The sequence below is a fragment of the Miscanthus floridulus genome, chromosome 4 (assembly GCF_019320115.1).
Source record: "Miscanthus floridulus cultivar M001 chromosome 4, ASM1932011v1, whole genome shotgun sequence".
NCBI classification, from domain to species: Eukaryota; Viridiplantae; Streptophyta; class Magnoliopsida; order Poales; family Poaceae; genus Miscanthus; species Miscanthus floridulus.
In genome coordinates, this window is record NC_089583.1 from 84,374,447 (window position 1) to 84,402,374 (window position 27,928).

The following is a 27,928-nucleotide window of genomic DNA, read 5'->3' on the forward strand; positions in this document are numbered from 1 at the left end:
TAGATGGCTTGCACCAAGAACATTGGTGGTGGTCTGGGTGATGATGATCAAAGGCCCCTGCCTCGCCAGCCTATAGGACCGAAAGGCAAAGCAACAAAGCAGGTGACATCCAAGAAGCGCAAGTACCCCGACACAGAGACAGCGAGAGCAGCTGTAGTCGCTAAGGCCGCAGAGCGTGCTGAGAGAGGTGGTGCCCGTGGTGGAGTTGTCATAGCAGATCAGCTAGCACCCGATGCTCAGGGCAGACTAAGGGAGATTGAGCGACTTCATGGTAGTCCACCTGGGACTATCATGATGGTAGGTCATTGTCTAGTTATTGAGGAGCCTCAGCATCAGGGGGAGTCTCAGCAGGAGCCACAGCAGTAGCCCCCATCAGTAGAGCCTCAGCCAGCTTAGGAGACTTAGGAGGGTTAGCAGGCCAAGGAGACCGAGCAGGCACCCTAGCTATGCTGCTCTAGTCATACCAGTGCTACAGTTCCACTGAGGCTAGCTACATAGCGCAGGGGTTCACACCCACCGCCCAGACCACAGGGTCCGCCTCTAGTGGTACACCTCGACTTGAGGGCCGCCACAGCGAGATAGGTTCGCCAGCTAAGGTTTGTTGAGTTCAATGTGTGGTTTCCTCTAAGGAGGGATGAGAGAGCAGCTGAGGGTTTCTACACGCCACTGTAGGAGGATTTCTACAACGCTTATCTCAACAGTGGGGCAGTGTTCAGATCTCAGCGGGTATGTAGTACAGAGTCTATTGTGGTAGCTACCGGAGAGCATATCCGCCCCTACTTGTCATATTTGTTGGGGCTCGTAGATCTGATTGGCCGGACAGGAGTTTATGTACCATCTTGGGTTTGGCAGTTTTATGCTTCACTCTATGTTGATCTGCATCACAACTTCAATGGCAGAGATTATAGGGTGATGAGTTTTAGGGCCTAGGAGATACTGAGGTTATAGGATCAGCTTGTCAAATTGCATGAGGTATGTTATGGATAGTAGGAGCCTCCCAGGCATCCTCATGGAGGTTTAGTGCCCCCTACTGATCTTGTGCGACATTGCTTCAAGGAGCCCTTTGGTGAGGGGTCGAGGAGGAACCCCAGTGACCTGACTCCTACAGCTCGTGTGCTAGAGGCCATTATCAGGAGGACACTACTTCCCAGGTTGGGATACAGAGAGGGTCTAACTCGCCTATAGCTCTGGCTCCTTAATGCCTTGATGCAGCAGACCGTGTTTGACATTTGGGACCTCCTTCTATCAGAGATGGAGGATACTATTGCTAAGGGCTTCAAGGGTCACAGACAGCTTCCCTATGCACATTGGATTACTTTCCTGATGCTCCAGTCTATGCATGTTAGGACCCTAGAGATAGTTGCCGAGTACAGAGGTGCCACCACAGAGTTTCTAGCTTATAACATGGCACAGAGGATTAGGCACAGCACTCCACAGGCACCAGCTCGTCCTAGTCGTCGTCCAGATATTTTAGAGTCAGCAGCTCAGTAAGACGAGATCATTAGAGGCATTGCCGCCACTGAGGAGGAGCAGCTTGAGGCACAGCAGGGGATGACCGAGTCCAGTGATAGTTCGAATGATGACTATCAGCCAATTCCTCAGATGCCTCCATGCAGACATGATGCAAAGGCTGGTAGTTCTAGCTCAGCTCCACCTGCACCGTAGATGGACCCCGCATTGATTGCTATTCTTGAGCAGATGCAGCAAGATTAGGCACGACAGGCACAGGAGACCGCTGCCAACTTCGCACAGTTTCAGGCTCGTAAGGATGAGTTCCAGCGGCAGCAATAGCTCCTCCAGCAGCAGCAGCAGATACTCATGCAGCAGCAGCTTATGGGCTTTATGCAACATGTAGTGACAGCACTTAGGGCCCCACTGCCACAGCCTTCGCCCTAGCTTGCTCAGCCTACCTCCACCACGATGACTCCAGCTGTACAGCCCAGTGGGCTTTAGAGTCAGGGACTGCCTCTAGCTCCATTTGCTTCACCTACAGTTTAGGTGTCCCAGTGGTTGTCCTCACCAGTGGTAGCCCCGCAGTTCACTCTATATAACACGGGCTTCTCACCAGAGCAGCCACCCTCGCTATTCGTGTCTGACATGTCAGTCTCCAGAAGTCTTGGAGCATCCTTCAGCGAGTTGACCGGTATGTCTACACCGCCTCATATGCATACCGTCGATCCTTCTACAGCAGCCTCAGTCGCAGTGACTACTCAGAGGCTCCCCTCGTCTATCGCCTCTTTAGATCCTATGACAGATGTACTAGCAGCTTCACAGGCAGCACCTACCCCAACTCAGACCCAGACCGCTTCAGTGACACTTTCGGCTATAGAGGGTCAGTCTATTCAGAGTTCAGGGTCAGATGATGATGGTGCCCAATTCTAGCTTGCTCCACGTACTTCAGCGCTCGACTCATCCACTGCAGCTCCACCGATCGACCCTTAAGTTTTGATGTTTGATGCCAAAAGGGGAGAGGGTTCGAGTATGTAGACTCAGGAGGAGCAACTTTCAGGGGGAGCTAGTTATCTAGTATTAGCTTATTATATACATTTGGAGTTTTATCTGTGTGATACACTATTACTATTATGCATTCGTGTGTTACTTTCATGCATATTATTATATCTATGTGATAGTGCTATCTACGTGATTGTGATATATGACATGTGTGCTTGCTACTTTACATTATTTATATATCATATCACTTGTGTTATGCTCATTTGCCTTTGCTTCCGCGTTTATACTCCGATGCAAATGAGCTTTGTTACTCGTACTCATGCTTAATTCATATCCTTTGAGTACATTATGTTGGCTTAGGTCATATAAGCTTGACTAACACTTTTGTTCTTATCGAAAAAAGCTTATATGAACCAAGCCCGTCAAAAACCTCACTCTTTCACATACTCGAGGTGGTATTGTCATCAATCACCAAAAATGGGGAGATTGAAAGCATCTAGGCCCCTAGTTGGGTTTTGGTGATTAATGATAATACAAGATTATTATGACTAACGTGTGTTTTGCAGATGCAATTAAGTTAGGTCATGGTAATGGAGATCGATTGGGCAATCAAAGTTGTCATACCCCTACGATGGAAATCATTTTGGTTTTCAAAGAATGGACGACAAGGTTAAGGATGACTAGTTTCAAGTGTCGATTAGAGTTGGAGAGACACTTAGAGTAGTTTAGGACTTTGTTTTTCCTTTGGTCATATTATTAAGGAGGGTATGGACGAGTAGCTTGACCTAGTTGAGTCTAGTGAGTTAGGTGTGGTGCACACTTGTTAAAACTAGCTCTAGGTAGCTCCTACGAATGCCTAAGATCCATTGGAGCAAACTTCATTCACATATGATCGAAAGTTGGAAGTGAATGGAGGGTCAAATGCCGACCGGACGCTGGCTCTGATCCGACCGGACGCTGGCCTCAGGGTCCGGTCAGTTTATTTGATCAACAGATTGCGTTCGGTGCGACCGGACGCTGGAGAGGTCATGTGACCGGACGCTGAGAAGCAGCGTCCGGTCGACTCCAGTAAGGTTCCAGAGAAGGGAATCTGTGACCAGACACGTCCGGTCAGTACTGACCAGACCCTAGGGGTTTAGCGTTCGGTCGAGTACAGTAAGGTTCCAGTAAGGGTTTTATGCGACCAGACGTGTCCGGTCAGTGGTGACCGAACCCTGCCAACGTCCGGTCAACACATTTTTACTGGTTCATGGGTTGAACTGACCAGAGCGTCCGGTCAACCTGATCGGAGTGTCCGGTCACCCTGCAGAAGCTCATAACGGTTCGTTTTTTAGGCTGCCTTATAAATAGAAGCTCCACTCGTGTGTGGAGTCACTTTTGCTCATTCCAACAGCTGAGAAACATGTTTGTGAGTGCCAAGAAGAGCAAGGTCCTAGTGAGGTGATTGAGATTTGAGAATCCAAGAGAGTAGCCTCATTAGTGAATCAAGAGTAGCAAAGTGTGCATCCATCTTCTCATTAGGCTTCGCGTGGTCAAGTGAGAGTTTGTGCTTATTACTCTTCGTGATCGCCATCACCTAGACAGCTTGGTGGTGATTAGGAGCTTGGTGATCACCCGGCAGAGCTTGTGGGTGACCCAACTCAAGTTGTGAGCGGCTTTGGGTGATTCGCCGTGACGGAGTGTCGAAGAATCAACCCGTAGAGAGCACTTAATCCTTGCGTGGATCAAGGGGGAGCTACACCCTTGCGCGGGTGCTCCATCGAGGACTAGTGGGGAGTGGCGACTCTCCGATACCTTGGCAAAACATCGCCGCGTTCCTCTCTCTCTTTACTTTGAGCATTTACTTTTAGTATTTACTTTGAGCAATTCAATACTTGTCTTTACATTCATAGAATTGCTATGCTAGAGTAAGTTTGGAACATAGGTTGCAAGTCCTTTGTGCGTTAGTTTGATAGAAACACTTTTCTAGGCACAAGGGGTTAATTGGGCTATCCGTAGGATTTGATTATTGCAAGAAAATTTAGAATTAGCCCAATTCACCCATCCCTCTTGGGCATCTTGATCCTTTCAACACCAAGTATGAGAAAAAACCTATAAAGATTTCTGATGTATAGAGTTTATTTCTATGATCATGTGAGTGCAAAAATTGTTGAAAACAGAGTTCAAATGGAGAAGATATAAATCTTTCAAGGTTTATCTAAATAAGGGCATTCTGGGTATTTCACATGGAATGTGATGATAAAAACATATAGCAGGCAAGGGCATGATCAATCAAGGCTAATAAAGAGTTAAAACAAAAAGAATTTTGGAATTATATTCAAAAGAAATCATGAAAGAAAGGATAGAAATTGAATGAATAAGAACTAATTGCACTTCTTATCACTGAATCATTCGTTGCACAGTGTGACATAGTGGCCAAGTCTCTAGACATTATTGGATGATCCGCTGGCCTCTTGTCTTCACGCACGGAGCACTCAATAAGTGTTCCAACGTATATCCCAGCGTGGAATATTCCCTTGGACTCTTTTGTTCTTCAATTGTTTGGTGATCTTCATAGTGCCTCTCACTAAGTCTGGCTAGAATACTCCTTTGATTATCTAGTGCATGTGTTTTTGTTGCCACCGAATTGTCCGGTGCACGCATCTTCGTTGTACCAAGTCCTTTTCACTTTGTTTCTTCATCGGTCTTTTGCACCACTTTTTTCTTGCATTTCTGGGACCCATTATAACCTATCTAACACATATTCAACACAAATGTTAGTCCTAGACTTGTGTTGTCATCTCAATCACCAAAACCAAAAGATATGACCACGGGCACATGATCCTTACAATCTCACCCCTTTTTGGTGATTGATGACAACTCAAGTAAAGCAAGTATATAATGCAAACAAATGAAGTACATATGCACTAGTCTTACCATAAGTTTGCCTAGATGTCTTACCAATCATCCAACTCGTCCAAAATATTGCCCAACTCGATACCAATTGACGTACTTGTACTTTTTGGACTAGAATGTGCTTCTCCTATGTCCAAGGGATCATTAAATTTCCAATTCTCCCCAATCTTTGGACATAGTGATATGCACTCCCCCATAATCCTTGATCTAATCCTTTATCGTGCTTTGCATACATTCTCTCCCCCTTTGTCATCTAATCAACAAAAAAGACTATATGGAGTGAGATGGTACTAGTAGCAAAGGTTTTCATTATGTGCTATCTTACCATTGATCCACATAGGAGGACATGTGGTAGGGGTATTTCCAATTGAATTCCAACACTCCCCCTTTGTCATTTATTCCCATGGGTTGATCATGATGATGATCTTGGCCTTCTTCCCTGTGGTATTCACCTAAAGGGACTACATAAGATAGACTTGAACACATGTTAGTCCCAAAACTACAAGCTGTAGACCAAGCTCCCCCGGCCCTAAATGTGTACAAGAGGTGTTTGAATCACTTAGGGTTAGGTGATATCGATTTAAACATTGACACCCACTGACATCCTTGCACATTGATTAAGACATCAATTAAGGAGATAGTCCTATAACTTGGGTAAAGTGTAATGCAATCCTACAGAAGGCCATGTCTCTATGATGCTAGAGAGATACCAATTGAAAGCACCAGGTTAAGCACACATTACCTTATGATAGAGTCGGGGAACTTGGGTACATGATCCTTACTAACCCATTTGCCATTTTACTTGATCCAATAGGATGTACACCCATGTTATGCATCCCTGGTATGCCAAGTCTCTAAATTCCCCTTCATGCCATGCATGGCCTTCACCCATTGGGAACCCAAACTTTTTGAGGTCCATCCCCAAATCTTCCACCCAACCATTTTGGCAACCACCTTATCATTGCTCACCCTCTTGAGTATGTACTTGTTTCTTTGCCTTTGTTCTTCTTATTGGGTTTGGTGTACGTGATAGAGGATTTGATGATTGAATTCATCATCTTGTTCTTCTTGTTATTCTTGACATCCATCTTCTTGTCCTTCTTAACTTGCTTGCATTGGAAGGACTTGTGCCTTACTGATTACACTTGAAGGAATCACTAGATATGAATAGGAATATCAAATGTCGAGCCGGGTTAGACTAAAAAAATTTTAGGTCATCGTATGAATTTTTAGGCTTAGAGCCCAACCTAACGCACTGGTGGGTTGGATTAAGTTGAGATGTTTCTTGGAGTTCTCTATTTTGGGCCAGTTTTTGGGTTGGGCCGGATCATGGGTTGATATCGTGACCCGAACCTGACCTGATACATTAGTGGGTCGGGTCAGGTTAAATGGCCCATGTTTAAATCAGGAAATGAATCCAATATATTTATTCATCATATATCGCTCTTCTTGCTCACCAATAGCTTATTCCCCGGCATTGAGGTTGCCATTGACACTCTGCGCGCGCCCAAACGGCCACGGCCTTGGCCACTTCCTCCAACCGAACCATCATCCCCACGCTAACATAGCCTCTTGTGACAAGTCCGTTATCCCCTTATTTCTTCATATAAGCTCTTCTATCTATTCCTAATAATACAAGTATCTTCATGTCATGTCTGAGACCGAGAGGATCATTCAGTTGTCAGTTCGTCACCCTCACAGGCTGTGTAGCGATGCACACAACTGGCTCCGGTTCGTACACGACCATGCACACCTTGTGTGGAGACGGCGCGGCGACCAAATCCACATCATTATATATATATATATATATATATAGAACTACTATCCTGTAGCTGGCTACAGAATAACTTATTCTATAGCCACTTTGAGTTATGATAATTACTATGTTAATTTACGAGATTATAGTAACTCCTTACTAAGTGGTTTAATATAATGTTATGGTAAATATCCTCATGTATTATAGTAACCCAACTATCGTAAATATGTATTGACATTATGGTAAATTAGTATATAAAATTATGGTAAATAGAGGTGGCTACAGAATAACTTATTTTGTAGCCGGCTGCTGAATAACTTATCTGGAGAGGCTATTCAGCAGCCGGCTACAAAATAAGTTATTCTGTAGCCACCTCTATTTACGATAATTTTATATACTAATTTATGATAATATCAATACATATTTACGATAGTTGGGTTACTATAACAAATAGAGATATTTACCATAATGTTATAGTAAACCACGTAGTAAGGAGTTACTATAATCTCGTAAATTAATATAGTAATTATCGTAACTCAAAATGGCTACAGAATATGTTATTTTATGGCCAGCTACAGAATCCTCCACGCGATCCACGATTAATTCTGCATCGCCCAAAAATAGATGTGTGTATGTGTATCTCCCGCTTCCACACAGTGCACACACACATGTGTGATACGTAGGTGATATCTTATCAAAAAATATGTGATACGTAGGTGATACCTTATCAAAAAAATATGTGATAGGTGATACAGATACCACAACCATCTCCCTATCGCCGCGGTCGATTCACAGTGCAAGGGCGACGGGCAACCACCGCGGGACTCTTCGGCCACGTATGTATTATATGTGCGTGGTCGTATCGTATACGGCCGAAACAGTAGAGATATTTGTGTACTTAGCATTCCGTATACGGACAACACCGCCGGAATGCGGCATTAAGGTGCGTTGGATCGGTGCGTGAGCGTGACACGACGTGAGAATGATATATGTCGCAGACAGTTTGTGCTTGTGCAAGCATTCTTCATCTGAGCTAAGCCACCCATCCGGTTTGGGCTTCAAAAGTCTCGAGGATGCCATTGCGGCATGCAAGAAAACAGTAATGAATTGGATATAGCTGTGTGCTGTCGCTTCCTCCTCCAAACTCTGGTACGCGCTGCCTGTAAGGTTCTTTATAGGCTTTTTTTTTTTCTACTCATATAGTAGTTAACTCTTCAGTGTTAATACATATCTCACTTATCTCTCTCACAGAGTTTCTTGGATCTTGTGCCCAAGCTGACGGTAAGCTTACATCTCACTCCTCCTCTCTCCCCCCCCCCCCCCCCCCCCCCCCCCCCCCTCTTCTCTCATCCACGTTAGCATTTAGTCAGCTTACCGTTTGTTATTATACTTGCTCTTAGAAGAACTTGGCTGTTACGTAGTACATACGTGGCAATGCGCCACCACGCGAATCACGGAAATGCGTGATCGGCGATGGCGAACGAGCATGGCAGATCCTGGGGATATAAAGCGAGCGAACAACCTCGATCGCCACGTTTTAGTGTTCATCATATCACACCCACGCCTGGACAACGATATCCGCAGTGGCATATCCATGTCTGAATTTGACAGCCGAAAAGAGATGAGCCAATAACGCCGAAATTATACTATCTAGATGACCACATCGCCGACGGTACACCGATGATCGATCGTGGAATCCCGAAAGGGACACTGTTCTGATCGACCGAATCGTCCTTGTCCTGTTCCCGGCCGCCGTGTTGCTGGAGTGCATTGCATCGTAAGCTTGTACTAGAACATTACTGCCATGTGCCGACGGACCAGCGAGGACAAATGGCGCCCCTTCCGATCAACAAGGAAGAAAGGTGCACTCGCGTTCCACACGTAGCCCGGCCGCCCGCGTGCTGCCTTTGAATGGTTGGAACTCGCGCCCGGTTGCTACCCTGGCCGAATCGCGAGTCGCCATCACGAGGAATCCCGGCCGAGGCGGGTGGCGCGGAGATCTGCGTGGGCTAGCGCGCCTGCCTGAGCCTGACAGGGATCTTCACCGGCGTGCCGTGGCGCCCCGTGCGCATGCTATCGGCCTGTAGCTGTAGGTGTTCGTTCTGATGCGCGGTACGGTGGCGCTCCAGAAATGGTGGTGAGGTTGCTTTCCACGACGCACCGTGAGGGCATATATGTGATCGAGTGATGATTGATCGCAAAGTGGTTCTTGGTTTGGCACGGGCGAGAATGTAATGCCCATAGCCTTCAGTGCGGTGAAGTTGTTGGGTGGTAGTAAGTGAGGATCGATTCTGGAACAGAGACCGATGGCGAGTGCAACGCCGGCCAAGTGGTAGGTTCCAAAGAATGCAGGGGCCATGGAGCCTGCACTGCGCCACTGCCTAACAACACCAGCAAGAACAACATGCCAATGTCATTACCATTTCTATGTGCTATTATATGTTTTCCAGGCAAAACATGAAACAGCCGGAAGTAGTTAGCTCAGGATTACACGGATAAGCAAATAAAGAGCAACTATACCAGCCTTAAACATTGTCCACCTCTTTTACTGGGCATGCAGTTAAAGAGATACAATTGCTGTGCATCCTCCAGCATCATGTGGCCGAATGAAGGGGGCACCGGTATGCTATGACAGACTACCATATATTCAACCAGAAAACTCAAGTAGGGGAAAGAGAGACCATCCATCCTTATGCCACTCAATTTGTGTAACCGAACTGAAGCAACGTACAGTTCAGCGTCTCTATATAGAGAAAGTAATAGATTATCCTGTGAGCTGAATGTCTATTCGTGTCGTGTCCATCAGCGACCTCACCTCCTTGCTGATCAGCATCGTAGCAACTGCAGCGTTGCCATGTCTTGTGGAATGCTGAGCGCTTGTGTTCTTGTGTTTATAACTTGATACATAAAGGACCTGCTAATAATGTCTTGTCCATGGCTTCTGTAATCCTTCGTCGATCACTAAGTGAAGCTGACCTACAGATTTAGTAGTAGCAATTAACTGCCTCGGGCACGCGAGGGACATTATCTGTAATGTAAATGAGTGAAAGTTTGATACTCTAAAATGACGGGTATACTTGACTGTCAACTGCAGTAGAAAATAGAGGCAGTCAAAATAGACATAAAGCAATTCATTCGGCTCATCGAAGTAAGATTTGAATCGGGGGAATGAATTGAGCTTCATCGTTCTGGATACATGGAAACTGAATTTAACTGGGCCTAGTTATTATGGACATTACGGCCGGCATAGCGAGAAGGAGGGTAGCAATTTCAGATCGGGTCAACAAATTTAGGTCTGGTGACTTCACTCACCAAGATGGGCCGGAACAGAGGTTTCTAGCCCATATGAAATGGAGCCGAACAGGTTTTCCTGCCATAATAGGCCCGACCACAACAGAATACGGTGCGATTTCAAGCCCAACTGAGCCCGTACAAATTCAGAATTAGCCCTCACAGCAACGAGAAGCTGTCCGCTAATTTCCTGGCATAGCCAAAATTTGTAATTAGGGTGGTCCATCCTTTAAATCTTTTTGAATCAATATAAACGTAACATGGTATACAAGTACACGAATTATAAAATGCACACAAAAACATTCTAGAATTGAAATAAAAATAATCTAGCGTTGCACAAAAAAACATTCTGTATTCTAACACCCTAGAAGTCTAGAACTTAAAATCATTTTGTTTATATAACTCTACGGTTTCGAGGATCTAAATGACACGTAGAGACAAGTTCGAGAATCTAAAACACATTTTAAGAGTTTGGGGACCTGAACGATATATCATGACAACTCTAGGAACTATCTATATAATTTACTCCTATATATCAATAAAAATAGGTACTATTAGTACTGATTTTTTCAGAGAGAAGATGGCTGGGTCAGTGGCCATCGCTGGCTCACAAACATTTGTATGGTAGACTGGTAGTTCTGGTCGTCGTCCACTTTGGTTTTGACCATTACACTACCACATCCTCCACCACCCACCACCGATGAGCACTATTGACCAGCAACGGAAGATGGATACTGCAATACCTTGCCAAAAAAATATGCAATAATCAACCCCCGGAGAACACTTCGAACCATGACGAAAGATAGCTAAACGTAACGTTACCCAACCTAAAGGCGCCCCTTAACGGATCACCCATACTCGCTCGCCGCGTCCCTGCACTACACGCAACCCCATGCATCATGCACTGTACTGTACGTACAAATGTGTATACACGACTCATACATACCTCACGCACCTTTTTATCCCCTTTTAAATGTGCCACGATATCATCACACTTTCCCCATCATCCATAGGAGTTATATATGTCATTGCTCTCGTTTGAAGCAACGGAGCTTATCCGTTGTTAGTCCGTTACAACTATCGGATATCCACCGGCGCCAAACGGCCACCGGATCCAACCAATGCAACCTATAAAATCCCCTTGCACGGGCGTGGTGCTCCACACACAGCCAAGTACAAGCCTCCCTTGCATGTTGAGCACACCAGCACAGAAGCAAGAGAGAGGTATAGAGCAGAGATGGCGAAGCACTCGGCTGCCATGTGCAGGCTCCTAGTGTTGGTGCTGCTCTGCTTGGGCTCCCAGCTGGCCCAGTCTCAGGTCCTCTTCCAGGGGTTCAACTGGGAGTCGTGGAAGAAGCAAGGTGGGTGGTACAACTACCTCCGGGGGCGGGTGGACGACATCGCCGCGACGGGGGCCACGCACGTCTGGCTCCCGCCGCCGTCGCACTCGGTGGCGCCGCAGGGGTACATGCCCGGCCGCCTCTACGACCTGGACGCGTCCAAGTACGGCACCCACGCGGAGCTCAAGTCGCTGATCGCGGCGTTCCACGCCAGGGGCGTCCAGTGCGTCGCCGACGTGGTGATCAACCACCGCTGCGCCGACTACAAGGACAGCCGCGGCATCTACTGCGTCTTCGAGGGCGGCACGCCCGACAGCCGCCTGGACTGGGGCCCCGACATGATCTGCAGCGACGACACGCAGTACTCCAACGGGCGCGGCCACCGCGACACCGGGGCCGACTTCGGCGCCGCGCCGGACATCGACCACCTCAACCCGCGCGTGCAGGAGGAGCTCTCCGCCTGGCTCAACTGGCTCAAGTCCGACCTCGGCTTCGACGGCTGGCGCCTCGACTTCGCCAAGGGCTACTCCGCCGCCGTCGCCAAGGTGTACGTCGACAGCACCGCGCCCACCTTCGTCGTCGCCGAGATATGGAGCTCCCTGCGCTACGACGGCAACGGCGAGCCGTCCAGCAACCAGGACGCCGACAGGCAGGAGCTGGTGAACTGGGCGCAGGCGGTGGGCGGCCCCGCCGCGGCGTTCGACTTCACCACCAAGGGCGTGCTGCAGGCGGCCGTCCAGGGCGAGCTGTGGCGAATGAAGGACGGCAACGGCAAGGCGCCCGGGATGATCGGCTGGCTGCCGGAGAAGGCCGTCACGTTCGTCGACAACCACGACACCGGCTCCACGCAGAACTCGTGGCCATTCCCGTCCGACAAGGTCATGCAGGGCTACGCCTATATCCTCACGCACCCAGGAACTCCATGCATCGTAAGTCCCCGTCACCAATTCAGAATTCACCATGGCTAACCATGAGCTCCAGCAACTGACACTGTTCTTGCATCTGTAATTCAGTTCTACGACCACGTTTTCGACTGGAACCTGAAGCAGGAGATCCGCGCGCTGTCTGCAGTGAGGTCAAGAAACGGGATCCACCCGGGGAGCAAGCTCAACATCCTTGCCGCTGACGGGGATCTCTACGTCGCCAAGATCGACGACAAGGTTATCGTGAAGATCGGGTCACGGTACGACGTCGGGAACCTGATCCCCTCAGACTTCCACGCCGTTGCCCATGGCAACAGCTACTGCGTTTGGGAGAAGGGCAGTCTGAGAGTTCCAGCGGGGTGGCACCACTAGACACAGCCCAACCGCTAAAGATATTTTTCATTTCAGGTCCATTTGAGCCTGGAAAAAAAATTAAGAGAGGCTAAATAACCGGAATACGATTGTACTACCAAAGCTTCTTTCAGCTAATTATTGAAAGAAGATTCTAATGTTTGGATGTATATTAATTATGTTGGCATGGGAATTTTTGTAACCTCTTGAAATGAGGAAACAAAGACTATTCTTATTAAGCTGAGAAACTCCAGGTGATGTTAAAGAGCAACTCCTCCGATAATTAACTTGCTATACCAATAAATTTAGGGAGTTAACAAAATACCTCAATTTATTTCGCTCTCAAATATTCTATATTACCTTCCTAAACAATTTTGCATTGGGAACCCTAAACAATTTCTAGCCAACCAAATTTTTTTAATAACTTTTTTTTGTCTTTTACCGTTTTCTCACCTGGAACCTTTTATTTTTTTCTCAAATTACTCATACGTCCAATTTACTCTGATCATCCGAGAAAAAACGTCGGATGAGAAATGGATATGGAGTCCCTCTTTATTGTGGAAACCTATGAGTTGGAGAGTATTTTATTTTAAAGGAGTTTTTTTTACCAAACTATTGGAGGGGATTTTTCTTTTTGCTAGAAACTCAAAATAGAGAATTGTTTTACAAAACTGGTAGAGATGCTCTTATAGCCCTTTCCTTGTGCATGAGTGTGTGTCTGGCTGCCACCAGAATCGCTGGTTATGCAATTTCTACCGAGTCCAAATCAAGTTAGCATTTAGTTCTCTTGGTGATGAGATCTATTTTTCAATAAAACCACCATCAAATTTATACTGTATTTATCAGCCATGCTATGACCACATCAGTTTTCACTCGATCGTCACTGGCTTTTTACGAAGAAAATTGCATACTATGCATGTTACATTGCTCGTGAACTTATTCTCATGTCTGCACATTAGGGAATTGATAGACCAATTGCATGTAAGATATCAAAAGTTGATAATACTTTTTTTTTATTTTCTTCATAATTCTGGGCAGTGGAACATGCTACTCCCCTAGGGCACTTCCTTGAAAAGCCACTAGATCTGAGTTATAGTTGTTGGAATCGACAAATTTTATTTGGTTGTTTCCCTTTTTATCGACGTCGATGGTCATGCCAAAAAATTTCAACATGAAAATGTTGAAGAGTGACTCGATGGGCTTAGGTCTACAGGGGAAAGAGTGGCCTGGGATTGAAACTGGTTGAATGATTATTTTTATGTGCATGTCAAAGACTTCGATGTTTGGTTTGGATAGCTCTTGTGCATTTGCATAAAAGTCCAATTGTAACACAATTCTATACCATTATCTCTTTTTCCATACTTGGATCCTTTATTCATTTCACTTCTATATATTTTGATGGACCTGGAACATTATAGTCTGGACCTATAGGATCAATATGGTATTTTATATCCCTCATGAGTGAAAGAGTTTATTTCCTCACATTTCCTATATTTCAGGTGTCTGAATTTTTAGATGATTTCATACAACATTCTTGTACTACCAATTAGTATAAGTAAATTGTCACTTTGTGGTTTGTTATTTGTCTTTATGTCATAACATATCAAATTTTTGTCCTTGTCTGACTATAGAAATAATTGTAAATTGTTAAATTGTCTTTGTGCCAACACATATTAGATTTTGTCAGGTTCATGGTTTTGTTTAACTGCCTTTTTATTCTCGGAACAAAAAAAATTACTCTATAGTCAGGTTCGTGGTTTTGTCTAACTGCCTGATTTTTTAGAAGATTTCAGACAACACTCTTGTACTACCAATTAGTACAAGTAAATTGTCGCTTTTGTGGTTTGTTATTTGTCTTTATGTCATAACATATCAAATTTTTGTCCTCGTCTGACTATAGAAATAATTATAAATTGTTAAATCGTCTTTGTGCCAACACATATTAGAATTTATCAGGTTCGTGGTTTTATCTAACTGGCTTTTTATTCTCGGAACAAAAAATTACCGATTGTGTCTACATAAATTGCTACGAATTAAAACTGCAATTTTAGTATAAAATATATGCAATAACCATCACCTGAAACAAAACTAAAATTTAGGCACATGAAATTTAGCAAATCCCTTATTTCCTTAACTTACTCAGAGTAACACGCCAACTTTTATTTAGCTTTTTTCCCAACACATGGGAAACGGACTACTATTTTATTTTTAATTTTTAAATTTGAATTTAGTTATTCACTAACAATAATATTTGAGATATCAACTAAGATTTACTAGAAATGTTATAAAATGCTATTGTCCAAACATAGATATGTTATGATGTGATTGTTTAAATTTATGACAGGTCACGGAGAGAAAATTTATTTTTCATTTGCCTCTTTGATGTGGTATATGGTATATCTTAATACTTCCTTTTCTACAATTTAATTAAACTTACGATAATTTGGCTTAGGACAGTTGAAAGTACCTTGGAGTATATCCTTCAGCGGGGGGAACTTTAGTATACGTACGTTACTACTCCCTCCGTCACTAAATATTTGTCGTTTTTGTTTTCCGAGAAACAACTTTAACTAAATATATATAAAAGAATATTAATATCTATGGTACATAATTAATATCATTAGATATATATTTAAATCTAGCCTTTTAATAAATTTATTTGGAGATATAAATGTTGTACGTATTTTTTCTACAAATTGAGTCAAACTTTTGGCACGGAAATCAATGGTGACCCTTAATTTAGGACAGATAAAGTATTATTTACTAGTTCAATAGACTGGCCATTTGTTATCCAAAAAAAAAAAGACTGACCATGTTCTTGAACCCGAAGCCATTGATAGCCGCCATGGACGAGCCACGTCACCAAAATGCCCATTCTGCTTTGAGCCTCTGACTTTTCTCGGCGGGCTCTTCCAACCCTCGAAATGCTGTCTATCACCCCGGTCCCTGTCACCGAGGTCAGCCTCTAGAGCACCATCTGCAGATGCCAACACGTCAGCACCACCTCCCATCGCGCACGGGCCGCGCACTAATCGACTTCGCGCCCGTGCCCGGACCGGATCTTTTACGATCCAGAGCTCCTCGCATCCACACGTTTTCCACAACCCGGAGCTTCTAACCGGAAGTAGAAAGACGGATTGGACCAACGAGTCTCGTTCCGAGCTCCCACCTGGCGCCGCTCTGTATCTGTGCACCGTGTCGCCGTGTGGCTCTCGATGGCTGTCAACCTATATAAGCGCCTCCACCCGCAACTTTCTGCTTCAGTTCAAAAAGTTCAAACACACTCCAACTCCAACAAGCCTCAATCTCGAGCTCGGTAATGACCAAGAAGCTCATCTCCGCCATGGCCGGGAAGCAAGGTTGCAAGGAGCAGCAGTTCATCGATCAGAGGAGACAGTCTCCGATTCATGGAGACGCCAAGAGCGTGGTGGGGTTCGGCGGCAGGCTGATCTCACATGAGCAGGAGGACGCCATCATCGTCGCTGCTCTGCGGCACGTGGTGTCCGGGTACAGCACGCCGCCGCCGGAGGTTGTCACGGTGGCGGGCGGGGAGGAGTGCGGGGTCTGCGGCATCGACGGATGCCTCGGCTGCGACTTCTTCGGGGCGCCGGAGCTGACGCAGGAAGGAGTAGTGAACGGCGGCACGGGGCAGATGGCGACAGCATCGGTTGGGGTTGCGGCAGCGGCGGTGGGAGGGGGGCACGAGCAGAGGCCGCGGCGGCGTCGGAAGAAGAACATGTACCGCTGCGTACGGCAGCGGCCGTGGGGGAAGTGGGCGGCAGAGATCCGCGACCCGTGGCGCGGGGCGCGCGTGTGGCTGGGCACGTTCGACACCGCGGAGGAGGCCGCCAGGGCCTACGACTGCGCCGCGATCGAGTTCCGCGGCGCGCGCGCGAAGCTCAATTTCCCGGGCCACGAGGCGCTGTCGTCGTTCCAGGGCCACGGCCGCGGCGACACTTGTGCCACCCCGGCGGCGAACACCGAGACGCGGACACCGATGCTGACGCCGTCGCCGTGCAGTGCAGACGCCGCGGAGGCGGCGGCGCCGGGAGAGTGGCAGCTGGGCGGTGCGGACGGAGCGGGAGACGAGCTGTGGGAAGGTCTACTACAGGACCTGATGAAGCAGGACGAGGCGGACCTCTGGTTCGCGCCATTTTCTGGCGCTGCATCATCTAGTTTTTGAGCTCTTGTATTGTACACACGACACAAAGCGTGGTTACTGACAGGATCTCAGCTAGACTGACCAGCATTCTTTTGTTGTGTATTGAAACTAAGCATAGCTAGTTGGTTCGTTGGAGGTGGATTAATTTGGAAGAGGGGTGGCATTCTTTTGTTGTGTATTGATTGGTGGATAGAGATTTTTTTTTCTCAATGGAATTACTTGGGAAACTGTGTTGACAGACTGAACATTTTTGTACTCTGGCTGGCTGGTGAGATTCTTTGACGAGTTTACTGCTTGTTCACTGTACTCAGTATATGGTTAATAAGAAAACATACTGAAAAAATCGTTTTTTTATAAAGAAATAAAAAAATCATTGACCGAGCCATATATAACTCGTCAGAGGGCAAACGTCCCCGGTCAAAACAAACATGGTTAAGGAAAGTAAGAAAGTGCTGGAGTCAATGTTAATTCAGCATAAGCTGATCGGCTAATGGTTTCTGTAGCTGATAAGCCGACTAAAACTAATTTATTATGAGAAAAAAATATTATATCATAGCTGATAAGTTCACGAGAAAATTTCTTTCTTTCATATGTCATGCTATACTTACCCGTCCTTTTTGTTTCGCTAAATCTATTTCTTGCTCCAGCAATTCTCGGCGTTGTGTCACTTGATTTGTGTGACGTCAGATGTAGGCCCTGTTTGGTTTCTACAGGCGCTCCTAAAATTTCTATCACATCGAATGCTTAGACATATGAATGGAGTATTAAATATAGACTAATTACGAAACTAATTACATAACTTACGACTAATTTGCGAGACGAATTTTTTAAGCCTAATTAGTCCATGATTTGACAACGTGGTGCTACAGTAAACATGTGCTAATGACAGATTAATTAGGCTTAAAAAGATCATCTCGTAAATTAGCCTCCATCTATATAATTGGTTTTATAATTAATCTATATTTAATGCTCTTTAGTAGTATCTAAACATTCGATGTGACCTAAATTTTAGGAGCGACTAAAAAATCAAACACCCCTGTAGCGTCCGAACTTAGGCGATGGCATGTTGTGGGGACCAGGGTGGTGTGGTGCAGGTGAGATGATGTGCGCCTAGTGTGGGGACCAGGGGGCTGTGTGGTCAGGTGTACGCAGGCCTTGTTTAGTTCCTCCTCTAAAGTTTATTCTCTATCCCATCGAATGTTTGGACACATACATGAAGTATTAAATATGGACTAAAAAATAACTAATTATACAGTTTACGACTAATTTGTGAGATGAATCTTTTAAGCCTAATTAATCCATGATTTGATAATGTGGTGCTACAGTAACACATATGCTAATGCCAGATTAATTAGGCTTAATAAATTCGTCTTGCGGATTACTGACGGATTCTGTAATTTGTTTTTTTATTAGTATCCGAACACCCCGTGTGACACTCCCATGTGACACCCGATGTGACACCCTAAAACTTTACACCCTGAATTTAGGCCTGTTTGGTTACTGCAGTCCCTCCTAAAATTTCTGTCACATCGAATATTTTGACACATGCATGGAGTATTAAATATAGACTAATTACGAAACTAATTGCACAACTTACGATTAATTTGCTAGACGAATCTTTTAAGCCTAATTAGTCCATGATTTAACAGCGTGTTGCAACAGTAACATGTGCTAATGACAGATTAATTAGGCTTAAAAAAATTATCTCGCAAATTAGCCTTCATCTGTGTAATTGGTTTTATAATTAATCTATATTTAATGTTCTTTATTAGTATCTAAACATTTAATGCGACATAAATTTTAGAAACGATTAAAGAACCAAACACCCTCTTAAACAAGCCCGCAGATGCATGTGACCCGCCCTGTCAATCATCTTCGACCCTAGAATCAGTTGTTCAGTAGTATCAAATTACATTTCATTATACCATATTTTACTATTTTTATTTGAGTGTAAATCTTATATTTAATTAGTATAAATTAATTATTAGTAAATAAAAATGATCAGAATTACTTGAATAGTCATATGATCTGTTTTTATTTTATTTTATGTATGTTTTATCTGCTTCTCCTTCAAAAATTTTTAATTTGGCTTTCATATAAATAAGTTATTTTTTGTTTGTTTAATATTTCTTGATTATTTGATATTTTTTTTGTCTTTTTTATTTTCTGTATGTTTTATTTGATTCCTCTTTAAAAATTTTTAATTTGGCTTCTATAGAAATAATCTGGTTATTTTTTTGATTTGTTTGTGTTATGTTTTTGCATTACTTGGATAATTTTTTTGGTTGATTTGATTTGGATCCAACGGTCATGAAATCGTGTGTTGCTACGGAAAGAATCACCCGATTCTGTCTTTTCTTTTCACTCGAGTGTCAGGTGGGTTTCTATCACTCGAGTGTTAACTGCCCCCGAAACACCTGGCAGCCGGGTAGACAGACCCGCGGCTCCAGCTGCGCCGCTGGGTCCGCCGCTTCGTCAGACGAAACCGGGAGGAAGCGCTCTTGGACCTTGGACGGGACGGACGCCGCGGGCGGGTACTCAGCTGCCCGTTCGCTGCTTAAGTTTTTTTTTTTACTAGTCTTTCAGCCATGCGCTACACAAGTGTCTTCTGGATTCTAAACAACAGCAATTAGCAAGAAAAGAGGTTCAACAAATCTCAGCCCCTCCTACCTATACATCTACAGCTGAAATTTCAGACAGCGGTTCTACGGAGCTTCGCTTACTCGCGAGCGGTAGGAGGGGCTGGAGCCCCCCTAGCCCCACCGCTGGCTCCGTGCCTGACCGGCACACGTATGACTTGTCACTTGTCCACTCGAATAATGGGATGATAGAGTGGCAGGGGACCGTTCAAAACGCCAACAATCATGCACTGTAAAATACATACATACACAATAAGAGTATATATATCGACTAAGTAAGCATTTGTGTATAATAAAAAAAAGCTAAGAAAACTTTAAAAACACAACATATTATGGAGAAAAAGGGAAAAATTAATTATCGCCGATGAGATGATTAGCTGATTACTGAAATTGGATGAATGATAAATCATAAGTGGACAGGCACTAGGGAATTACAGCTTACTACTGTATTACAGAGACCAGAGCGGATTCACGTACCAGTTTTGTAGAGGCAGGGCAGCTGCCGGCCTGCGGTTGATGGCCAGACCGGCCGACGGGCCGAGGCAGCCAGGCAGGCAGCGATCTAGCGGCAAGCCTGCTGCTTAAACAAGCGCTCGGCGAGACGGCATACGGCAACAACAGACACGATGTTCAGGCGACAGGCGCAACTGTGAAGTAGAAGATGAAAAGTCTGACAGTGAGTGTGAGTCCATGCGCGTGTTCGGCTGGCTGGTTGATGGGGCTGGCCAGCCCACCCACGCGGTACTGTTTACATAAACAGTGTCTTTCAACCAGAATAATATTTTTCTTTTACAACAGCCTAGCTGAAACAGTATTTTAGCTTATTCAACCAGCCAGCCGAACACTTGTGGCTGCGTACCTGTTTGCCTGTTTGCTCAAGCGAGAAGTCGAAACGATACAGCCGGGATACAGGCCAACGTAACGTGCTTTTAATTAGCACAGATGGCGGCGGATAAAAAAAAAAAAGACGTACGACCCATAGCTAAGTAGTCGTCTATAAGCTATTTAATACTTTACATGTACTCCCTTCGTAAAAAATAAAAATAATAATACAATTCTCGGTGAGCCGCACTGTGTATAGAATCTGTTTTTCACTCTCGTCCTCTTCTCTCTCACTGACAGTGAAGGAGCTACCGGAGCCAGTATTTTTGGCTTCCCTGCTCCGGCTCCTCTGCACGCTACAGTGCTCCTACAGTTGAGAGCCGGAGTAGGCAAGAGCTCGGCCAAACGGCCCTGAGACATTTCAGGGCGGACCGCCGGACCGGACGGGATCATATTCTTTAATCAATATAAATATGAGATATGTCGTGCGGCGCTGGACGGGCAGGCCAGGGGCGGATACAGCCATCCGGCAGGGCGGACCGTCGGCAGATTGAACAGGACCAACCGGTGGTGGCTCCCGTGTGGGGGACCGGCGGTGTTGGCTCTTCGAAGCTCGATGGCACTTGCGGGTGGAAAATATCATGTGCCGCCACCGTAGCAGCCGCCGCCAAGGTGCCCTTGCTCTTCGTAGATGCCGGAGTCACCGCCGAGCCGCCGGGGAATAGGGAGAACCAGAAGAAATTTGGCGCGACAACTCCCTCCGGCGCACACCCAACCAGAACCGTGTGCGCATGAGGCCCGCATGCACACCGTCAAGTTGGAGAGGCGAGCCGTACAACGCTGTTGGAGCCGCTTCAGAGCACGGGACGAGCCCGTCGTGGCTTCTGTCTCCAAGACAGGGTTCTTTCTGTAACACTGTCTCCAACGACCGTGACCCAAAATATAAGACTCATTCGTCCTTTGGGTAGCGCTACAGGCAAAGGATTCAATATCTATTTTTGGTTTTCTCCAACAACAAGACCCAAAAGACAACACTTTCTGCAAATGGATCTCCAGGAGAGAGGATACTCAGATTTGGGTTATGCCTCTCCTGGCACACAAAATAGGTCTTCCATATAGGTACTCTGTTGGATGTTATATGTATTGTGTTGAAGACCCATTTTAGATTTGGTTCTGCAATGGATCTTCTATTGGAGACAACCTAAAAACTCTAACGAAGACAACCTAAAAACTCTAACGAAGAGACGGGTAGAAAAGACCCCTTGTACATGCCCTTAGGGGTTGTGCCCCCCTCCCTCCGCCTCTATTGAGTGGTACGTATTCCTTCCATCTACACATCTACCGTACTTTATGCAATTATGCTAGCAGTTAATTCGTCTGTAAGAAATCTTAGATTTAAGGCTTCTGATGCAAACTTTGATAAAATATTTTCTCAAGCTTCTTGTTAATAAACATTCTCTATACGATCCAAAGCTTCAATGATGTTTGTATGGGAAGTAAAATTATATACGTACCCCGCCACCTTCGACCACAGATACCTGAAGGAATATCTGCCTTCATCGAACTCTCGTGCCATCTCCTTCCTTATCCGGAGCACTTCTCTTGTCTCGAAACGGGGCCACGCTCCATCGCTGCCGCCACGAGCCATAACGCTAGCTCCCGTTGCATATATATGCACCAACATATACAGGGGCGGAGACAGGGGGGCGGGCAAGGGCCCAGGCCTCCCCTATGAATGGGATTTTTTCACTGAAAATTTTGAAATTCAAATATATTTTAAAAATTCAACACCGTGCCTCTCCCTAACATTAAAAAAAAATCAACTTTCTGGCTCGCCCTTGAACATATGTTATATTCTTTTGATGAGAATATAAAACTTTGTACTTACATATTTGGAGCTAAAACAGTTTGGGTGCACGTGGTTCTTATAGGAAAGAAATGAAAGAGAGAATACAGAGGCATAGTGATTAATTTGGTGCATCTGATTCCTATAGGAGCTTTGCATGCAAGAGATGAAATTTAGAGCCTGCTAATGTTACCAAATTAATCATCGAGATGATGAAAGTGATAAAAGTCGAGGACTCCACATGATCTTAAACAGATGTGTACACATGCTTGCTGGAAGTCTAGAACAAAAACATCTCGAAACCTTAGGCTTAAACGGGCAGGAGCCTATCTTTTCGTTAAAAAGCGATTCAAACGTAACGGATCGACAAGGTCGCTCTCGATCGCCGCAGCCATGAGCGGCCTGGCCGGGGGCCGCGAGCGCGTGTCACGGTCACGGCGGAGCGGCGAACGTAGTACCATCGACCATGAAAAGTAGCTAGTAGATAGGCAAAGGGGTTAACTGTAAGCAGGCGGGTTTTGGAGCTCACTGTGGATGGCTGCCGGTTGGAGCCTCCGCGATCCTGATCCTCACGACGCGTCGTATGTCAGCGGATCTCGCAACCTACGTGTGGTGCTGGAGCGGGGGACCAGCGGCGACGGGCGCGCGCCGGTGGTGGCAGAGAGGTGGGAGTTGGTGCTTGCCGGCCGCTGCCGGGGCGGCGTGGGTACGGGGACGGGAAGGAGAGGAAAGAAGAGAACACACAGGACTGGAGGAGTCATTATTATTTTATTAAAGTGTTTATGGTCTTGTTCGCTTAAATTTATTGGCATAGCTTATCAACCATCACTACTACGGTTTTGTCAGCTGCTCCTACCACATTGTCTCTATAAATCAAGGGTTTGTAGGGGCGGTTCCCAAGCCACCCCTATAAATCGATTTGTAGAGGTGGCTTGCATCACCAGCCGCCCATACAACTGTATTTGTAGGAGCGGTTGGTAACACCAGCCGCCTCTACAAAAATAATTTGTAGGGACGGTTGTAACACCAGCCGCTTCTATAATTCCCATTTGTAGGGGCGGTTCACTCTAGAACCGCCCCTATAGTATATTTTCGCACAAAAAAATTGAAATTTGGAAATTTAAATGATCGGAACATATATATATATATATAATTCACAAGGACATTATATCAACAACTAATTGACAAGAAGATATATACATTACAAGTCCATTTATTACAAACATATAATAATTTAAATTTGTTCATTACAGACCATAATAATTTAGATCAGTTCATTATTACAACCAACATTAATTTAATTTTCTAGAACTTCCTAACATCGTACTACGTACTTGGAGACGTGCAAATCATTCATTTTATATTCCAAAATATCAGTGATGTAGCGCAATGTATTTACTAGTGCACTCTCCCTTGCTTTACGAGACCGTTCACAAGGTCTACTGACGATGATCAGCATTGGTCGAGAACCTTCCCTCCGTAGTCACAAGATTTTTTTTTTCTGAATTCCCTCTGAAATGAGAACAGGGCCACCATATTCTCATTTATAACGACCCAAGTGATACATAACCTGGTTTAAAATGGCTTCAAAGCTATAATTTGCGTATGTTACGTCATTCTCTGTAAGTGTTGGAAAAAAATGTGGTTATCAGAACCATGTATATATATAGACATAACAATTAATCTACATATAGGTTATGAGACTGACCACATCATTCATGTTGTCCTCAGCAAGTTGTGTATAAAACAGTCCAATATTGTGGTGGAGGCCCACGTTCAAAGTAGCAATCCTCATGGAGGAGTATGCAGGAATATTGTACCTAATATTTTGAAGCGACCTTAAACATGCTTGCACAACATATTTTTGCGTAGTAATGTCATGAGGTTGACCGCTGCTCGTCCTATCGATGTATAAAATCGTATCTTGTTGGTTACCCACCCTAGCGAGAATAGAAAAGCCAATTCGACATTGCTTGAGTCCACTATCTATAGAGAATGTACCAACATTGAGGAAATCAACCCCGAAATTTGAGAGTGTCTCTCTGAACCACGGTATAGGATGAATTGTCTATATTTACAAATTATATATATCAGAACAAAATTTCTATAGAGGTGTCTTTAAAACATGTTACTTACCATGCTTGGATATGGGTGGTTTGTCCTCCCCAATGCTGGTCAGAAGCCCAGATCATGCACATAATTATTTGGCAGATCCGATGAAGAGAGTTCGGCCATATCTTCTCCTAAATTTATGTCAAGAAAAACAGTTACAATAGAGGAGGACATGAGAGGAGAGTAGGAGAAGTAGGAGCAGAGGACAGGAGAGAAAAATAGTAGAAGTAGTATGACTAGGAGACGATGGTCTACAAAGCAGCAGTGGTATTATTAATAGATAATATTGCATTACAACCAAAATATAGCTACCAACATACAATTAGTGTTATCCAAACTAATAGGCATCAGACACCATAATTAAATCATCATACAATTGTGTTATCTAACTACATCGACCATCTAATTGGGTCATCACATGCCTAAGTATTGCAGTTGTATTGGCAGCTCATGGAAAGCCTAATCCAAAGTCCAAACACCATCACCAACAGACCGATAATCACCACATTCTTCCAAGAAATACTCTTACCCCCTGAGGGGGGATGGTTTCACCATAATCAGCTGGGACCAGTTTAGAGGAGGTAGTTTGTGGCAGAGCCGCCTGAAATAACATGTTTTCGGAGGCACTCATCTTCCACTAGACACAAAGCACCCCGAAAATTAGCTACATCGGATAGTTCCGTCGAGCACACCCAAAGGGAGAACTCGAAACAATCCACGTTTTACCTCTAGAATCCAATAATAAGTACGAGCTTACAATACTTAGTCCATTTCATACAATAAGAGTTCTTGGAAATTATTTATTACAATACCAGAGTTCAGAGTGCGATAATTAAACATCGGAATGAAAATAAACATCTAGCGAAACGATAAAAGGATCCGTCTGTGCCCACCAGAAGAATCCTCCACACAAGAGCTACTCCTCAAGCTGCACCTACAATAGGGGTAAAATAAACCCTAAGTACACAATGTACTCGCAAGATTTACCCGACTAATGGGAATAGTTTTTCGACTTTCAAGGATATGATAGGCAATATGGGTTTGTTGTTTTCTTTTTGTTTGCGGAAAGTATTACTAATAGTTCATCCTTACAGTCAAGTTTTTTTAGCAGTCATGATTACTTCATTAGCTAACCATTCTAGGTAAGCACATATTCTACTTTCAAGCAAGGATTGAGCAATCAGAACCATTTCACCTTCTTTCATCTTCCAGTTCTTACTACAGTGCTAGACCATAGCTAAGTCATACTATCTCATAGAAACGGTGATTTATGAACCAATGTATCCCAGCTGGGTACCCCGCACGCCCCATTTGTACCCCAGGCACAAACAAGACCAACCCATTCCACTCCTGTCACGTGGTCCAGGTCCCCATCCAAACTTAGACTCTAAGCCCCCACACTTGAGACCCGATCTCAATATGGTGCTTAGACCTCCACCTTTCTCCGCCTCCAATCGGTCGGTCCAGAAAGAGCCAGAACCCATGACAAGAGCATAACGAGCCTTCCCGCTCCCATAAGCAAGTATGTGCTCAGGATAATAAGCGTATGACCTGACTACCATCCGCAGCAACGGACGGTCCTTAATCGACACGAACAGGGAAAACAATGTAACCAAGCTAAGCCCCGTTGGCCGCGAGACATAACATGTTACACCCACCAATACCCATACCATATCCCTGCCCTGTCTTCATTTTTCCTTTCATCATTTTATTATGATAGTAATAATAATCACCTATTGTGAGTAACGACAGGTTACGCACGCTACCAAAAACCTAAGCATAGCAGCTACTCGAACCTGTACAAGTAGGACTCTTAGGACAGGTATATCTATGCATGTGGTTTTCATAAAGTTCCTATAACGTAAATGCACATCACATATATGTACATTTAGTGATTATAAAAAATAAGGGGTTATGCACCGGGTCTTGCCTTGGGCAGGCGCGGTGTCAGCTAAGTCAGTTAGTGGTGGCTCCAGGACTCCTCCAGCATGAGAATCTCCTCCTCATGCTCCTCGACGATCTCCTCAAACTCATGATCACCAGTGGTCACGATCTCTGCCAACTCGTTCTCTACATAGATACGATGATGATGCAACACTTAGCATTTAGGCAACAACCACTCTTAAACTAAAAATACGCATAGTAAGCTACTAAGCTAGCTCTAATGACTAAGGTACTAAGCTAACTATAATCTTCATCAAGCAAGGTGTTGGATTCAACTAACAAATCCTTAGCTTGGCAAATTAAGGATATATCTTTATTTCTACTAATGATTAAATGTATATTGAAACAAAGAGCATTTAACTATCCTAATTGAAGGGACCGTGACGCCTAAGGGGGGGTGGATTAGGCAACTTAAAAAACCAACTCTTGACTATGGCCTCCTTTTCTAATCCTAGAAAAACCTATGCAATAGATAAACTATCTAAATGTGTAACTACGATTTTGCTAGTGTATTGCTATCTCTACCGTAAAAGGAGTAATACAATTAATGTAAGTGCGGAAGCTAAAGAGCAAGGTAGAGATATTCAAACTCCCGTCGACAACTTTGGTATTTTTACCGAGGTATCGAGAAGCGCGCAAGCTTCCCCCTAGTCCTCGTTGGAGCCCCTCGCAAGGAATCCCTCGCAAGGGCCAAGCTCTCGGTCGAGTAACTCCGTGGATAGCCTCAGGCCTTCCCCATGTGCACGTGGGTCTCCGACGTGCCTTCCGGCAAGCCTCTCCCGGATGCTCCCCGCCATCTTCACTATCAAGCTTCCGGCCGAAACGCCGTGGACCTTGTTCCCTCTGGTACACGGTGGCGGCCACACCACAAACGCGGTTGGTGTAATCTCACAAGACTACAAGCCCCTTCGATGTACAACAATGATGCGCGCAAGCACCGAGTGGTAAGAGGTATGCAAACCTCACTAAACACTAGGCCTCAACCTAGAGAAAGTGCAGAAGCGGTGGTCTAATCAACCTAAACACTTCGCAAAGCACCTATGCTAATCACATAATGAATCACTAAGCACTATGCAAGTGGAGATCACTAAAATGGTGTATCAACACCCTAGATATGTTTCCTTAGCTCCACACCCCTCATTTGGCCGGTTGGGGGTTGTATTTATAAGCCCCATTGAGAAAGTAGCCATTAGGGACGAAATTCCGCTTTTCTGCTACTGACCGGACGTTGAAGACGTCCTGACCATTGAACCGCGAACAACTGATCGGACACTGCTAGCGTCTAGTCACCTACCACCGGATGCGTCCGGTCATAGTTTTGTCGCTCTAGAACCTCTCTATACTCGATCAGACACTGTTGCCCTGCGTCCAATCAGTTTTGCCGCCAGTGTCCGGT

At 45.0% G+C, this 27,928-nt stretch overlaps 2 protein-coding genes across 2 annotated transcripts; both read left to right on the plus strand.

Moving 5' to 3' along the window:
- The first annotated feature begins 11,584 nt into the window (after positions 1-11,584).
- On the plus strand, positions 11,585-13,217 carry LOC136549898 (alpha-amylase isozyme 3C). The gene is made up of 2 exons (XM_066541328.1): positions 11,585-12,662; positions 12,747-13,217. The coding sequence occupies exons 1-2, from the start codon at positions 11,631-11,633 to the stop codon at positions 13,026-13,028; spliced, it is 1,314 nt and encodes a 437-aa protein (XP_066397425.1). The 5' UTR covers positions 11,585-11,630; the 3' UTR covers positions 13,029-13,217.
- Positions 13,218-16,289: 3,072 nt separating this feature from the next.
- On the plus strand, positions 16,290-17,402 carry LOC136551916 (ethylene-responsive transcription factor ERF109-like). The gene has a single exon (XM_066543446.1). The coding sequence runs from the start codon at positions 16,327-16,329 to the stop codon at positions 17,188-17,190; it is 864 nt and encodes a 287-aa protein (XP_066399543.1). The 5' UTR covers positions 16,290-16,326; the 3' UTR covers positions 17,191-17,402.
- Positions 17,403-27,928: the final 10,526 nt, after the last annotated feature.